Source organism: Colletotrichum orchidophilum (assembly GCF_001831195.1).
Source record: "Colletotrichum orchidophilum strain IMI 309357 chromosome Unknown Scaffold_187.1, whole genome shotgun sequence".
NCBI classification, from domain to species: domain Eukaryota; kingdom Fungi; phylum Ascomycota; class Sordariomycetes; order Glomerellales; family Glomerellaceae; genus Colletotrichum; species Colletotrichum orchidophilum.
This window is the reverse complement of record NW_019173143.1, coordinates 60,383-74,068: the sequence shown is the minus strand read 5'-3', so window position 1 is coordinate 74,068 and position 13,686 is coordinate 60,383. Positions and strand designations below refer to the sequence as shown.

The 13,686-nt window shown below is 54.7% G+C and overlaps 6 protein-coding genes across 6 annotated transcripts; 3 read left to right on the top strand and 3 right to left on the bottom strand.

The window, feature by feature from the left end:
* Nucleotides 1-361: 361 nt before the first annotated feature.
* CORC01_13325 (uncharacterized protein) lies at nucleotides 362-883 on the top strand (the record flags this gene model as incomplete). Its single annotated transcript, XM_022624942.1, has 1 exon — nucleotides 362-883. One exon carries the CDS (start codon nucleotides 362-364, stop codon nucleotides 881-883), a length of 522 nt encoding a protein of 173 aa, XP_022468580.1.
* Nucleotides 884-1,273: 390 nt separating this feature from the next.
* Nucleotides 1,274-2,992, bottom strand: CORC01_13324 (AMP-binding enzyme; the record flags this gene model as incomplete). Its single annotated transcript, XM_022624941.1, has 4 exons — nucleotides 1,274-1,378; nucleotides 1,432-2,300; nucleotides 2,356-2,392; nucleotides 2,450-2,992. The coding sequence occupies 4 exons, from the start codon at nucleotides 2,990-2,992 to the stop codon at nucleotides 1,274-1,276; spliced, it is 1,554 nt and encodes a 517-aa protein (XP_022468579.1).
* Nucleotides 2,993-3,932: 940 nt separating this feature from the next.
* Nucleotides 3,933-5,840, top strand: CORC01_13323 (G-patch domain-containing protein; the record flags this gene model as incomplete). Its single annotated transcript, XM_022624940.1, has 5 exons — nucleotides 3,933-4,113; nucleotides 4,195-4,683; nucleotides 4,756-5,471; nucleotides 5,593-5,676; nucleotides 5,745-5,840. 5 exons carry the CDS (start codon nucleotides 3,933-3,935, stop codon nucleotides 5,838-5,840), a joined length of 1,566 nt encoding a protein of 521 aa, XP_022468578.1.
* Nucleotides 5,841-6,541: 701 nt separating this feature from the next.
* CORC01_13322 (uncharacterized protein) lies at nucleotides 6,542-7,860 on the bottom strand (the record flags this gene model as incomplete). Its single annotated transcript, XM_022624939.1, has 3 exons — nucleotides 6,542-6,827; nucleotides 6,877-7,738; nucleotides 7,806-7,860. The coding sequence occupies 3 exons, from the start codon at nucleotides 7,858-7,860 to the stop codon at nucleotides 6,542-6,544; spliced, it is 1,203 nt and encodes a 400-aa protein (XP_022468577.1).
* A 2,856-nt stretch (nucleotides 7,861-10,716) lies between these two features.
* CORC01_13321 (uncharacterized protein) lies at nucleotides 10,717-10,848 on the top strand (the record flags this gene model as incomplete). Its single annotated transcript, XM_022624938.1, has 1 exon — nucleotides 10,717-10,848. The coding sequence occupies one exon, from the start codon at nucleotides 10,717-10,719 to the stop codon at nucleotides 10,846-10,848; it is 132 nt and encodes a 43-aa protein (XP_022468576.1).
* Nucleotides 10,849-11,029: 181 nt separating this feature from the next.
* On the bottom strand, nucleotides 11,030-11,203 carry CORC01_13320 (uncharacterized protein; the record flags this gene model as incomplete). The annotated part of the gene is made up of 1 exon (XM_022624937.1): nucleotides 11,030-11,203. The coding sequence occupies one exon, from the start codon at nucleotides 11,201-11,203 to the stop codon at nucleotides 11,030-11,032; it is 174 nt and encodes a 57-aa protein (XP_022468575.1).
* Between the last annotated feature and the right edge of the window lie 2,483 nt (nucleotides 11,204-13,686).

Genomic DNA, 13,686 nt, shown 5'->3' with positions numbered 1-13,686 from the left:
TATAATCACTCATCCACATTGCGTGAGAAGATTCCTTTGATATAAAACGTGATTGGGATGGACTGGAGAGGATTCTGTGCTTCCACGATCTGTTGCTATACATACTTTACGTGCCTACAATCAAGAAGCTTGACATTCAACCCCTTGCATCACACATCTGCAAGCCATTGACATCTCACCGATAAAGGTCTCACAGCTACCTTCCTTACACATCACATTACATCAGCCACTCAATCCTGACTCTCATCTATAAACCACACACACACACACACACACACATACACCGCTCATAATCAACACACATCATCCTGACTTGACCCGGCCCAAATCCCATCACCGGAAGCAAATGACAATCAGACCAATGTCCGCCACAGAAGACACATCAGCGCACAAGCGCAATGCCTCTGCGACCAGCGCAGTCCAATCCACCCCTCCACCCGCGAAGCGTCTCACGGCACCGCTATCCTCAGTCGCAGCCCTCCCGCCCGCCCGCCGCGAGTTCCCCCACGCCATCGCTCTAGTGCTCTACCGCGACGGCGGCGACGAAGCCTCATCCACCACAACCGTGCTCGGCGCCTTCGCCGCGCTGGCGGACGCCAACGCCGAGGTTCGGAGGGTATCCAGGGAGCAGGGCGGCGCTGCTTCCTCGGCGGTAGACGCCACGAGCGACCTCAACCCGTTGCGGTGGGATGCCCCTGACGGCGTGTCGTGCTGGGTTGAGCTGCATGCCGTGAAACCTAAGAGTTTCGTGCCAAAGTCCACGTCCGCTTCGCCACAGCAGAAGCAGCAAGGAGGGGATCAGCCAAAGAAGTTGTATGATTCTGACGAGGGTGAGGATCCGGATATTGATGATGAGCTGGATGAGGGAGGGCATTACGACTAAGGGTAATGATTACTTTGCCTTGAGCTAGGGGCCAGAGAGGTAACCCCTGGATCGGGTGTTGGGAAGGGTCTATGGTTGGCCTGACAATTATACCTGTGCCTACGAGTCGTTGAATATGCGGCTCTGCCTGACGAGGTTTATGAAGCATTGGTCCGGTGTTACGGTTTTATTATATATGTGCGGCAGCGTTTTATAGAGATTGGAAACCCCTCTATTCTGCCTTTCTTTCTAGGAATCTAAAAACAAAAGATCTCTTCTCTCGCGACGGAATCTTGCTCTGTAGTGTCTTGTACGCCGGAGAAAATCTACGAGCACGTGCTACTACTCTCTTTTACGACTGTCTAAATTGCGATGACGTTGTCTATTCTACGTATGTCACACAATGGGCGTCTACAACTTGGCCTTGGGGGCCTCTTGCTGCTGCATCTTCTCTGCGACGATTCGGCGCTGAATCTTGCCTGTGGCTGTCTTGGGCATCGTCTCGGTGAAATAAATCTAAAATTTGTCAGGCAAAAACTCTCATGAGAACTCACAGAGCTGTCACTCACCTTCTTGGGGACCTTGAACTTGGCAAGCTTCTCCTGCACCCAGCCCTTCAACTCGTCGCCCTTGAGCTGCTGTCCTGGCTTGAGAACGACGGCTACACCGATATCCTGGCCGTACATGTCGTCGGGAATAGCGAAGCTGACGGCCTCGGAGACGGCGGGGTGGCGGGTCAGGACGTTGTCGAGCTCAATGGGGCTGATCTTCTCGCCGCCCTTGTTGATGAGCTCCTTGATGCGGCCCGTGATGACAATGTAACCATCCTCGTCCTTCTTGCCCTGGTCGCCCGTGCGGAAGAAGCCGCCCTTGGTGTAGGACGAGGCATTGGCGGCGTCGTTGTTGAGGTACCCCTTGGTGACGTTCTCGCCGCGGATGCAAATCTCGCCTTCCTGGCCCTGCGCGAGCTCGTTTCCGGCGTCGTCGAGGATGCGCACATCGACGCCCTGACCGAGACCGACGGTGCCGGGCTTGCGCTTCGCCGGCGGGAGGGGGTTGGAGGTCATCTGGTGGGCAGCCTCGGTCATCGCGTACGCCTCGAGAACCGGCGCCTTGTACGTCTCCTCCAGCTGGTGGAAGACGGTGGGCGACAGAGGCGAGGAACAGGAGCGGATAAAGCGGATGGCGGGCAGCGGGTTGGGTGTCGGGTTCTTGAGGAGGATCTGGTGGATGGTTGGCACCGCAGTGTACCAGTTGGCCTTGTGGGTGATGAAGTCTCCCCAGAACTCGGTGGCCGAGAACTTGCTCGGGACGACCATGGAGCCGCCGCATGCCAAAGGTGCGAGGAGGCCGCAGAGAAGACCGTGGACGTGGAATAGGGGCATGACCAGCATGGTGCGATCCTCACTTGTCAGCTGGTAGGTGTTCTGGATGTTCTCTATTATTCGTGTCAGCCTGGTATTCGGCTCTTCTCTCTCTCGATTTATACTTACTCATCGTTCTGGTCAGGTTGCGATGCGTCAGAGGGACCTATATGGAATTAGCTTCTTCATACTCTTGATTATCAGTAAACCGATGCAGACTTACAACTTTCGGTCTCGAGGTGGTTCCGCTAGTGTGCAGAACCAAAGCAACGTCGTCAGTCTCAGCCTTCAACACCTTCTCAGGCCCCTTGCCCTTGAGCTGTCCCAGATCCTTGACATCTAGCGCGACCTCTCTTTTGGACTCATCCCAGTACGTCTCAGCAACGGCGGCGTTGAACTTCTTGGCGGCCTTGACGGCAGGCGCACCGGCGGCATAAGCGCCCTTGGGAACCAGCACGATGGCGGACTTGACGTCGTCAATGTAGAACTCGAACTCCTCCTGCTTGTAGGCTGGGTTCAAGGGCGCGGCAATGCCACGCTGCCATGAAGCGGCCAGGAAAGAGACGATGAACTCATACGAGTTAACGGTCGCGATGGAGACGGGCGAGGCCTTTGTGATGCCGATGGCGGCCAGCTTGTGCTGGAAGGCCGAAGTTTCCCGTACCAGATCGCCGTAGGTGACTGTGAGAGCGCTGGGCTTGGACGGAATAATGACAGCCGTCGAGTCGGCCGGGCCGTTGATGGCGGTTTGCAGAGTCAGAGCCATCTTTGAGCACTTGCGTATGAGTTTTGTCTCTCACTCTATTGGACGGCAAGGTGTTGAATGTGCGTGACCGGACGACAGTTGAAAAGTTACAGCCACCAGCGGATTCGGAGAAGCTTTTGGAGTAGGTAGGGTGAGGTGGTGGACGAACAGATGAACCTGTCCAGTCAAGGATAGTAACCAGATATTCAGGCTAGAGCAGACAATTAGACAGTCAAAAGCTTACATGAGTGAGCCGTTCAATGCATAAAACATAGAAGTGAAATACAAGTCTACGTTGGAAACGATAGTTGAGGCACAATGGTCGACTGACTAGGACGATGATGTGCTCCGGACCAGCCCAGCCTGGGACAAGCCGGATCACCCCGGTCGGGTTTTCTCAGCCCACTACCCATTGCCCACCATGGCACTAAACCACTGTAATAGATACCCTCCAGCGCGAAGCTCAGATCAGCGGGTGGCTCTTCCCCCGCGTACCCCCCGAGGAAACGTGGAAATGCGCTTGCGCGGCGGGCTGGGCGCTGTGCCGGAACGCGCAGAGGTGGGTTTTCAGTGGCCCAGCGGTCGTGGAGGTGCTGAAACCCAGAAACCCAGGCGGCAGGGCTCCGCTTTACTCACGGAAGAACGGCACCCTCAGTACCTACATAGGTAGTAGACCAGCGGGTTGGTTGATACCTACCTTAGGTACTTTACTTTACGTCAGGTTCCTTGTACTTTACCTTACGGTTTACACGTGGGTCGGTCCGTTCAACAGCTTCCCAGCAGCTTCGAACTTCGCCTTGCGAACCAGGCTGAGCCAAACCTGTCGTTTCTCTTGCGACGGTTCGAACCCTCGCTACCGCGGCGCGCCTACCACGCAGAACATACCCGATACCCTTCGAGCCGAAGATAGATTACAACGTCAACCCTTCACTGCCACCCCATCGCGCCGAACACAAGCTCAATGGCGGCGCCGCCACCTCCACCTCCGCCGGCGCGAGGAGGCCTGTCGCTCTACGCAAACCTCCTCGAGCCGGTCGCCAACCCCTCGGCCACGATCTCGAGTGCTCCCGTCCGCTATAACCAAGACGGCACGGTCGCTGACGCGAAAGATGGAGCGACTGCGAAGAAACTCATAGATCCATGTACCGCCACCGCTCCCCTTTGCTCTTGCTTCTGAAAACACCTTCAGGATTACAAGAAACTTACTCCACGTCCACCTGCAGCACTCCGCTTCCAGCCCATTCGCAGACCACAAGCAAAGACCGCGAAACCGAAACCAAACTTCCCTAAAACGTTACCCGGTGCCAACACCTCCGCCAGCGCCGCTGCCACGACAACTTCATCGGCACCAGCATCCTCCTCGGCAGCCTCCCAGCAACCACTGCCGCCAAAGAGCACCCTCGCCGACTGGGCCGCGACAGACGAAGACGAGTGGCGCTACAGTACGAACGCAGGTGTTGGTGGCGCCGGCGGAGGTCACCAGCGCGGCGGCCGCAGGAAGAAGAAGAAGAAGGGCAACAACGACCAGCCAGCGGAGACCAACTGGGACGACATCTACGACCCGACAAAGCCCACCAACGTCGAGGAGTACCTGCGCAGCGACGAGCGGATTCACGAGGTACAGGAGTGGAAGAGACTGCTCTACCGCCACCGGAGACGCAGGAGTTTGAGCGATGACAGTGACGAGGAGACGGAGCGCCGACCGGCGATGAGTGAGTCTTCCGGCTCCTATGGAACCCCGTCCACATTTGCGCAGAGATCCGCCACTAACTTACACTTCTTAGACCAGTTCGCCCCTCCACTCGAGTACTCATTCGTTCCCCCGCCCCCAATCTCACCACCGCCAGCCGAGCCTCGATCCACAGAAGCAGCAACGGGAGACGACGCATACGCCCGCCGCCTAGCCCTCTCCGCATCCGTACCGCCTCCGCCTCCTCCGCCACCAGCCGACGCAGCAACAATTTCCCGCGCCCCGGTCCGCTACACCCCATCCACCAAAGAATCACCCGCGGACGAAGGCGAGCCCTCAGACCCAGACTCCCCACCCCCGACCCTCGGCCTCGGCGCCTCCTCGACAACAGAGGAGCAAGAAACAACCCCCTCGTTAGAACCTCCGGCCCCGCGTTCGTCACGCCCGGGCCAAGCTGGCTTCGCCCAGCGCCTGATGAGCAAGTATGGCTGGACAAAGGGCTCCGGCCTCGGCGCAGACGAGTCCGGCATCGTCAACCCGCTGCGGGTGCAGGTCGAGAAGCGCAAGAAGAAGTCGGACGCCAAGGGCGGCGGCTGGGCCGAGCCGGCCGGCCGTGCAAAAGTCATTGGCGGGAAGCGCAGGGACGACGTCGAGAGCAACGGCAACGGCAACGGCGGCGGCGGCGGCAAGTTTGGCGGGCCCATGAGTGAGGTCATTGTCCTGCAGCGGATGCTGGATAATATGGAGGACCTGCAGGGCGAGATCGCCAACGGGCTTGGGCAGGAGATTGGGGAGGAATGTGGTGAAAAGGTCAGTGAAAGCGCGAGGAGAGCAGAGGGAGAGAGGGGGTTGTGGGGTTGGCCTGTTTCGCATATCTCCCAAGATAAAGAAATTCCGTGTTGTTCAGATGCTAACAACTACTTGCTCATAGTACGGCCGAGTCGAGCGATTGTATATTGACGTTGAGAGGAGGCAGGTCTTTATCAGGTTTACGGATCAAGTCTCTGCCCTCCGTGTAAGTCTTCCATCCCCGTCGACACTTTCCGAAGCCGGAGCCGCCCTCTAATGACGTTCTAATTACAGGCAGTCAATGAACTTGATGGGCGTGTGTTCAACGGCAATGTCATAGTGCCAAAGTTTTTCGACACGGAAAAGTTCGACAAGGGGATTTACCAATGATGCAGAATATTAGAAACAATTAATATAAAGATGTACAATTAATATAAAGATGTACAGGTTTACAATATCGCCATTCGTGACTGAGATGAAGGGGTCGTCCCGACAATCATTGCCATGACATCGATTCAAGTTGTGTAGCTTGCCGTCAGACAAATCACTTGAACCAAATTCAACAGTGGAAGCAAGAAATGTCGAAAAAGGTATACACATCATGGATCCTCAATACACACTACAGCCCTCTCTATCTTCGTTGCCTATCGCCTTCTCGTCCACCATCATTCTCACGCCTCCGTCAGGTATCTGCCTTTGCCACTGCCCGTGTTTAGCCATCCATCATCCAAGCTCTCGACACGCCGCTCAACCGAGCCCTTTTCCCAAAATCGTCTAGGCGGGATATGTAGCGTGACATGGTCGGAACCGAATGATGCGATGGAAACGACGTGACGCGTCGGTCTGTAGGTGCTTTTGGTTCGTCACGCAAAAGAGAGTAAAAAGTCGACGAGGGTCCGTTACATATCCACCCGTCGTCAAGTATTAAGTCTAGAGGTTCTCCTTTACGAAGGAGGTTCCCAGTCTAGGGAATGCGTGGGGGTTTTCGCAAACTGTGAAGACAGGATTGCAGTAAAGAAATTGCACAAACAGTGAAAGATGTATGGAGAACGCCACCATTATCCGAGCCCTTATTTCGAGTTGCCATTCCTTTACAACAGCTGAGACAGACCGAAGAAAACAGCAGCGCCCAGAATGGCAGTGTTGACGGCGAAGCTGCCAGCGGCATTGTCCTTGCCGGTGTTGGGGGAACCACCAGCAGAGCCGCCGGTGCTGTCGCCGCCCTCGTTGGCCTTGGTGTTGTTGCTACGGCACTTGTAGTCGCCCTGGATCTGGCGGCCCTCCATCTTGTTGAAAACGTCGCAAGAGGTGTCAATGTCGCCAGTGGACTGGGTGTCGAAGGCACCCTTGACGTCCTGGAGAGCGGGAAGGTCGACCCTACACCATCGTTAGATTGTAACCAAAACAGACTCGCCGTTTGACTTACTCAGTGAAGTTGCCACGAAGGAGGACAGCACCGCCAATCTGCTGAAGCTTGGGGAGACCGTTAATCTTCTGGAGGAGGGTGTTGTTCTGGATGGTAAGACCGCCACCGGTCTTAGTGAGGAGAGGCAGAGACAGGTTGGTGAGCTCAACGTTGTTGATGAAAGAGACATCGCCACCGGTCGTCTGGGTCAGGTTGGGAGCGATAAACTCGGTGAAGGTGTTCTTGTCAAATTTGATGGAGCCGTTGACGACCTCGAGGGAGTCCATCTCGACCTTGGCGGCATCGGCGATGATAATCTCACCGGCCCAGATAAGGTTGGGGAGGGTGATTCCCAAGTCAGGGCCGTTGGAGTTGATCTCAATGGTCTTGGTGGCGTTGGCCAGCTGGTTGCTGTAAGAAACGAGCTGGTTGTTGTTGTTAATACGCAGGGAGTCAACGGAGGCAACGTTCAGGCCGTCCAAGCTCTTCAGGAAGGTGTCGCTGATGAGAATGTCGTTAACCTTGGTGACACCAGCGGTACCGAAGACCAGAGAGCCGAGAGCGGGCAGCGTAACCCAGTTGATGGAGCCGACGGTGGCGAGGGACGTGAAGCGCAGGTCGGAGAGGAGGGTCAGGCCCTGCATCTGGAAGGCACCCTCGATGGAGGCAAGGGTGGAGGAAGTAAGGCCAACAAGTTGAGTGACGTTGGTAACGATTAGGTCGCCTTTGATGGTCTTAGGGCCATTGATATCGATGTTGCCGGTAATATCCTCGGAGATCTTGACGGCACCGTTGATTGTGGTGCAAGGAATGGCGTTGGCCATCGTAGCATCGGTGATGGTAAGAGTGGGTTGGGAGCAGATGTTGGTGGTGGTCGTCTGGGCTGGAGGAAGCGTATAGCGATTAGAAAATGTACGTGTCGCGAGGGCAGGGCCACAAGTACAACTTACCAGAGACAACACTAGCACCGACGGCCGCGAGGGCGGTGATGAGCTTGGAGTACATTGTGATTGGATTTGGACGCTGTGCTTTCGGAGTCAGTTTGTTTGTTAAGAAACGACGGTTCGCGATGGTGGTTGAACGGAAGGATAATGGAAGCGTTGATTGAGGAATTGATTGGAGTCTACTCCAGGTTGGTAACTCTGAAGCTGTTCCAAAAAGCTCGACGTTGGTTGTAGAGGGAGAGGTGGGAAGGAGTGAAGGAAGTCAACTATTTGGGGGTCAGGTGGATGGGTTGGTTGGATACGGGGGCTCTGGTGTTTCTTGTGTGTTTCTGAGGGAACCTGCGAGCGACTCCTTTTTCCCCAGATATCGACGATGCCACGGCGGCTGACGGTGGAGCGAGGTGTAAGGTAGGGCAGAGAGGTTGTGGGACAAGATGAATTTGAAATGTGTTTTGGGGCAGGAGCAAGTGAAGAGGAGGCAGGAGGCATTCCAAGAGACGCGGGAAGCAGTGGATGGCGATTTCCTGCCGAGCATTGGCAGCCGCTCCGCTCTCCTTCTCGCCTACGGCCTCCTTCCTCACGTTGGGTTTGTTTCCGTGTCGTTCAACGATGGTTACGTACCTTTTGTCCACGGGTTATTTCTTCTTCTCTTTCTCGGTGATGTATAAAAGGGAAGCTTTGTTAGGTAGGACACGAGAGCCTTTGTTGCGTACAGAGGGTGAACGAGAGACGGGAACTGAATGTCAAAACGAACAGAAATGAAGCTGTCACGGAAGGGGAAGAGGAAGAAAATGATCTGGGGGAGGGAAGGATGGATGAGACTGGACTTTGAGTGGTGCTGGTGGTTGGCGTGGACTGGTGCTATGAAGGGTAATAGATGTAGAGGCGGACCCGGGAGGGTGTGGCTGGAAGGGGAAACACTCTTTTTGGAGAAGGGGGGGGTGTGATCGCTCTGGTATGAGAGTCTCTCTCTCATGCCGCTCCTCCAGCGAGAGAGAAAGAGGGAGGCAAGGAATGGCCCGAAAGAAGGGGGGTCAAGGCAATTATCACGCTGCTATTCGTGGTGCACACTGCGGGTACGAGGTAACCAAGACAGGGACCAGGGCTGGCGAGGGTGTGGTCAAGACTGGAACTGGGACCAAAAATTGACGGACCGGCGCCGTCGAGGACTCGAGGCTGGGCTACCTTGGCCTGCTGGACGAGGGAACGAGGGAGAGAGAGGGAGAAAATCGAGACTGAGAACGGTGTATCCGTATTCTGTACAGAGTAGGAAACTTACGCGGCTTCGGCTTCGGCATCGTCACCATTGAAAGTTCAGTGTGGTGATACATTTTCAGATGTGTAGAGGTGGCGAAGCTTCCGCGTATTCAGTCCGTCGTGGCAGTCCCTCAGGTTTGATCGTTAAAAAGACGTCTTCACCCCCATTGGCTTCCGTTCCAGACTCAACAGTCCTACGTACTTCCAACTGGGCTTAAGTTCTGGAGGGATCTCGCTGGCACAGTGCCGAGCTCCTCAGCTCAGTTGGGCTCATCAATGTGCTACGGCGTCGATGGAAACCCCGTAAGCTCCCGCCGTTGTGGATATGGTGTCGCAACTTGTAGGTTGTTTTCGTTAGACGCTGGCAGGTCACAGACAGATACACTGGCACTGGCACTGGCAGAGGCCGAGGCAAAGTCTGTGTTTTTCGCCTGTCTGTTCATCCGCCATTGCTGCAGCAGTCAGTGGGTTGCTTCTGTGGCTGGCAGGAATTCTGGGAGTCTTTCCTCCAGTCTGTTTGTTTTCTTTCTTCCTTCCTTTCCCTTGCCGTCTACAGGCACGCCTCCCCGGCCCCCCCTTTTTCACTACATTGTAGAGTTTATCTGCTGACTCCAATGCCTGAGCCTCCTCGAGTCCTGCCTCCCCTATGCATGGGGGATCTGCTATCAAGACTTCTTCCTCGACGCATCATGACGGAGCAAAAGGCCGTAGCAAAATTTGAATGGCTGATTAGAGTGACGATGGAATCGCAATGGGCGCAACAGCCGGGACCCATTTGGCAAGACTGGCATTGAGCCATGGCAACAACTCTGCAAATAACCCTGCTTCCACCGGTCTGGCGAGATTTGAAGGTCTTGGTTTCTGGCCTAGCTCCGCCCATCGGGAACCACTTTGGAGCATCCATCTCCCTCTTTGCACTAGTACAGGGGCAAGGGGTAGAGATGAGGGGTGGGGTCTTCGGGTGGATACCATCAGAAAAGGGGGGTGTTCCTTGTGAAGAAGATGGGCAGGATCAGACACAACAGACGCAACAATCTCAGGCACGACCACAGCGAGCACACACGCACACACACACACACACTTCCCGTCCGACACCTCAACTGACAACAGTCAGCAAAAACCTTACTCCAAAAGGCAATTGGACTGACTTGCGAGAGTTGACGTCTCTGCTGATCATTAGGACGAACATGCATATGCTTGATAAAAAAAAGAAAAGAAAAGAAAAGCATAAAAAAACCAGTCTCTCGCGCACACGAAAACCTCGAGCCAGAAGAATAAGCGTTCCTCGTCCAATTTCCAATTTGCCTTGCCCGAGGACGGAATTCGATCCAAATCTCCATTCTCTGTTACGCCTCGAGGAAAATTCTGTCCAAAGTCAATGCGCTAGGCCGGCCGATGCGAAACCTTCCAGTTATTGTGTGGTGTCTGGGCCATTCTCGACACGAGCATACACGCTACAATACAATGCCTAGGTATCCGTAGTGGCAGTGACGGCAAAACTATACAAAAGCAACGAGAGCACAAGCAAAACAAAACAACAACACAGCCCATCATCTACCTCGCCTCGCCTCGAGTACCTCCACAGATCATGTCCGTACCTTACATAAGTTGCTGCACTTGACCCTGCGCAGTAAGGTCAGGCCCTTCAAATGGATAGTGGATGGACATGGGAATGGCCGACGGACTCGCCCACTCTCCAGTTGTCCCACACGAGGCCTTGCCAAGGTCAGACATGAGAACCTGCTCCGCCATCCACCAACCAGAGTCTGAGGCTTTGCTCCGCGGCTGCTGAAAGCCTGAACCACTCAGGGCACTCGCTGATAGCGCCTGGGGCCCATTGAGAATGAGGCCCCAGCCGGGACTTCCTTTCTCTTGCAGAAGTGTAACTTAAGGACTCCCAATCCACACTTGGTCCCACTTCAATCACCAATCACCATCCACTGTCTCGAGCCAGGCCTCATCTAGCAATCAATCTACGGACCGACCTTTTTTGATCGCACACCCAATCCGTATTGGTACCGATGGGTGCCGCCGACAATTCGCTCCCAAAGGTTCCTGCTCAAATCAACGAAGCCTTGCTCAGCTGGCAACGAGCCCCCCATCGTTGATCGCCTCTTTCCCCGAAAAAAAAAAAAAAAAAAAACCATCACACATGATGCCAACTTTGTACCAGGTACATTGCCCAGCACGCCACTACCGGCCGTCAGAAGGAAGAAACGAAAAAACAACGCGGGCGAGGCGAGCTACGTTGGCTATCCATCCACAAATTGTTTCGTTTTCTTGAGCGGGCATGCCGTTATGATTTTCAGAATCATCGGTTCAGGACTGCCAGCATCACCAGGAGCCGCTGTAGTCAATGACGCAGTTGCTCGACCATCCGAAAGATTAGGGGCACGGCCATGGCCTGCACTCAACAGAAGCTGCGACGAGGGTCTGGAAGAAGCAAGGTTAAAGTATCCAAACTTCGGCTCAGTTTACGGATGGGCCATGGCCACTCGCCTGCAGATATCAAATCATGCCTGGTCGTCTGGGCTCTCAGACTTTAGCTGGCGGCCTTGAGTATGACTGCAACCAACCCACGGGCAACAACTTGGCTGTGCAGACCTGCAGATAGCGCGACGCGTCCGACAAGAGTATGTGGCCCATGTCACATTATCATTGGTCGTCGCCATTCATCGACGGCTCGACACTGACGGCAGCTTAAAGCGGGCGGACGTGGGTCCGTCCGTTGGTCTTGTGCAATCAACCTGCGGTCCATCTGCAACCATCGGCTCTGTCAGTTAATCCTATCTGCAGTATTGCTGCAGCAGTGCGGTGGTGGATGAGACGAAGTCGATACCCGGAACCAACCACGGCGATGCGACCCTCATGGGCCCTCACCACCATCAACGGCAACGGCACGACAGTTCATTGTCTCGCGTCGCTAGCCATTTCGATATCTACTCACACCGACGCCAAGACCCTACCAAGAATACGTCAGCACGGTTTGACGATGCCAGACTTGCGAGAGGCGGCTGAGTGCTGACGACTTTTTGCCTCCCACCGGTTCCCACCGGTACATTCACGCCTGGCTTTTTCACTAGTCCACGACAGCACACTCGGCTGCGACTGGTCGGAACTGAGGCTGCTTCCCGGATTCGCTCTGCCACGATGCCCCCACCGAGACAACGAGTCAAAGTGGGATGCAAATATACTCAATGGCATTCTTCCTGCCAATTCGCCCCAAACATCAGCACCTGTCTGGTCCTCCCGATATTTGCTTTCTGTGTTCGATGTCCGCGAAGTATGATCATCAGCCGATGGATAAATATCCACCAAAAGATAGGAGGTCGGAATGGCAATACAAGCGATAAACGAAAATTACCAACACAGCCAGATTGCATCGCTACTACGCACCATATTACCACATGCCAGTCTTCATTTTCGATATCTTTGCCGGCATCCTGTTCGCAGGCGGCTTTGCGTGCCCGTGCCGTACCCTTCTAGTGGCACACCCGCCCCCCGGCTTGTCTGCGCTCGTCCTAGCTTCCCAATCTCGACCTGCAGGGGGTGCCCAGGGCTTCCAGGTTTGCCAGGTTTTCCGGTAGCCCTTTTCAGCTGTTGTGGCTGCCGTTTCTGAAAACCGCCAACGGCACGAACGGCGCTGGCCAAACAAAGACTTCAACAGCCGATCTTCCATCGCGGCTGATCTATGTCACAAATGGCTGACTGCCGCACGTCGGATATCTGGGACAGATATCTGGAATCAGACGGCTGCGTGGTGCTCCGTATATCACCCTGAAACTTTACTCAATGCGTTCAATTCTTGATGCCTGTGGCGTGGCCACAAGCACAAGCAACATGCGTTACACTGCAGTTTGTGACGCAGATACCTGATGTTCTAAGTTGGTCTGGTACCGGCACCTACCAGTTCGTAGCAACAATATGTTCATCCTGCGACAAGACTTCAAACATCGGCATCCTTGGCTAACGCACGTACAACCCCCATAGTCATGGGCACCCAGACGGAGCATCCGCGTGGAGAAAGCATCCGTTCCTGCCACGAACCGCCTCGTTCTGCTTTAACACGGCCCGCGGCAGCTACATGCCGTTGGCCTCACATATGATGTATTTGTGTCGCCGTCGCGGCTCACCATTTGCTCGTGGCACCTGTGCCGGTGCGTCAGTCAACCCGCAACACTTCACGACCCCAAAACACAAAGCTGTGCCGCTTTCCGACTGTCCGCATGCCTTGACTCGGGCAGGCAAATCCTGAAGTGCAAGTCTAACTCTGACCGCCGCATAATACTGGCAAGTCTGAAAGATTGGTTGACTTGGGGCATCGGGGTAATCCTGAATCGACCAGAGGGATGATATGGGTGCGCGAGTGCTCCTCTTTTGAATTGTCATCTAAGCCGCTCAACTTTGACTTGAAAGATTAAAATGATGTGTATTCGCTACCGAGAGCCTCATCGAGAAAGCTCACCACCCTTCTTTCGATCTTCGTGGGCGTGGGTGGGAGAATCGACAACTCGTATCGCTGGGACTCGTATTCTTTCCGGAACTCCACATGCCTCATTAATATTTCTGCAATTTCGCGATATTCGAGATGGATACTTCGAATATCGCAATAGTGGGTATGACTTTGAGA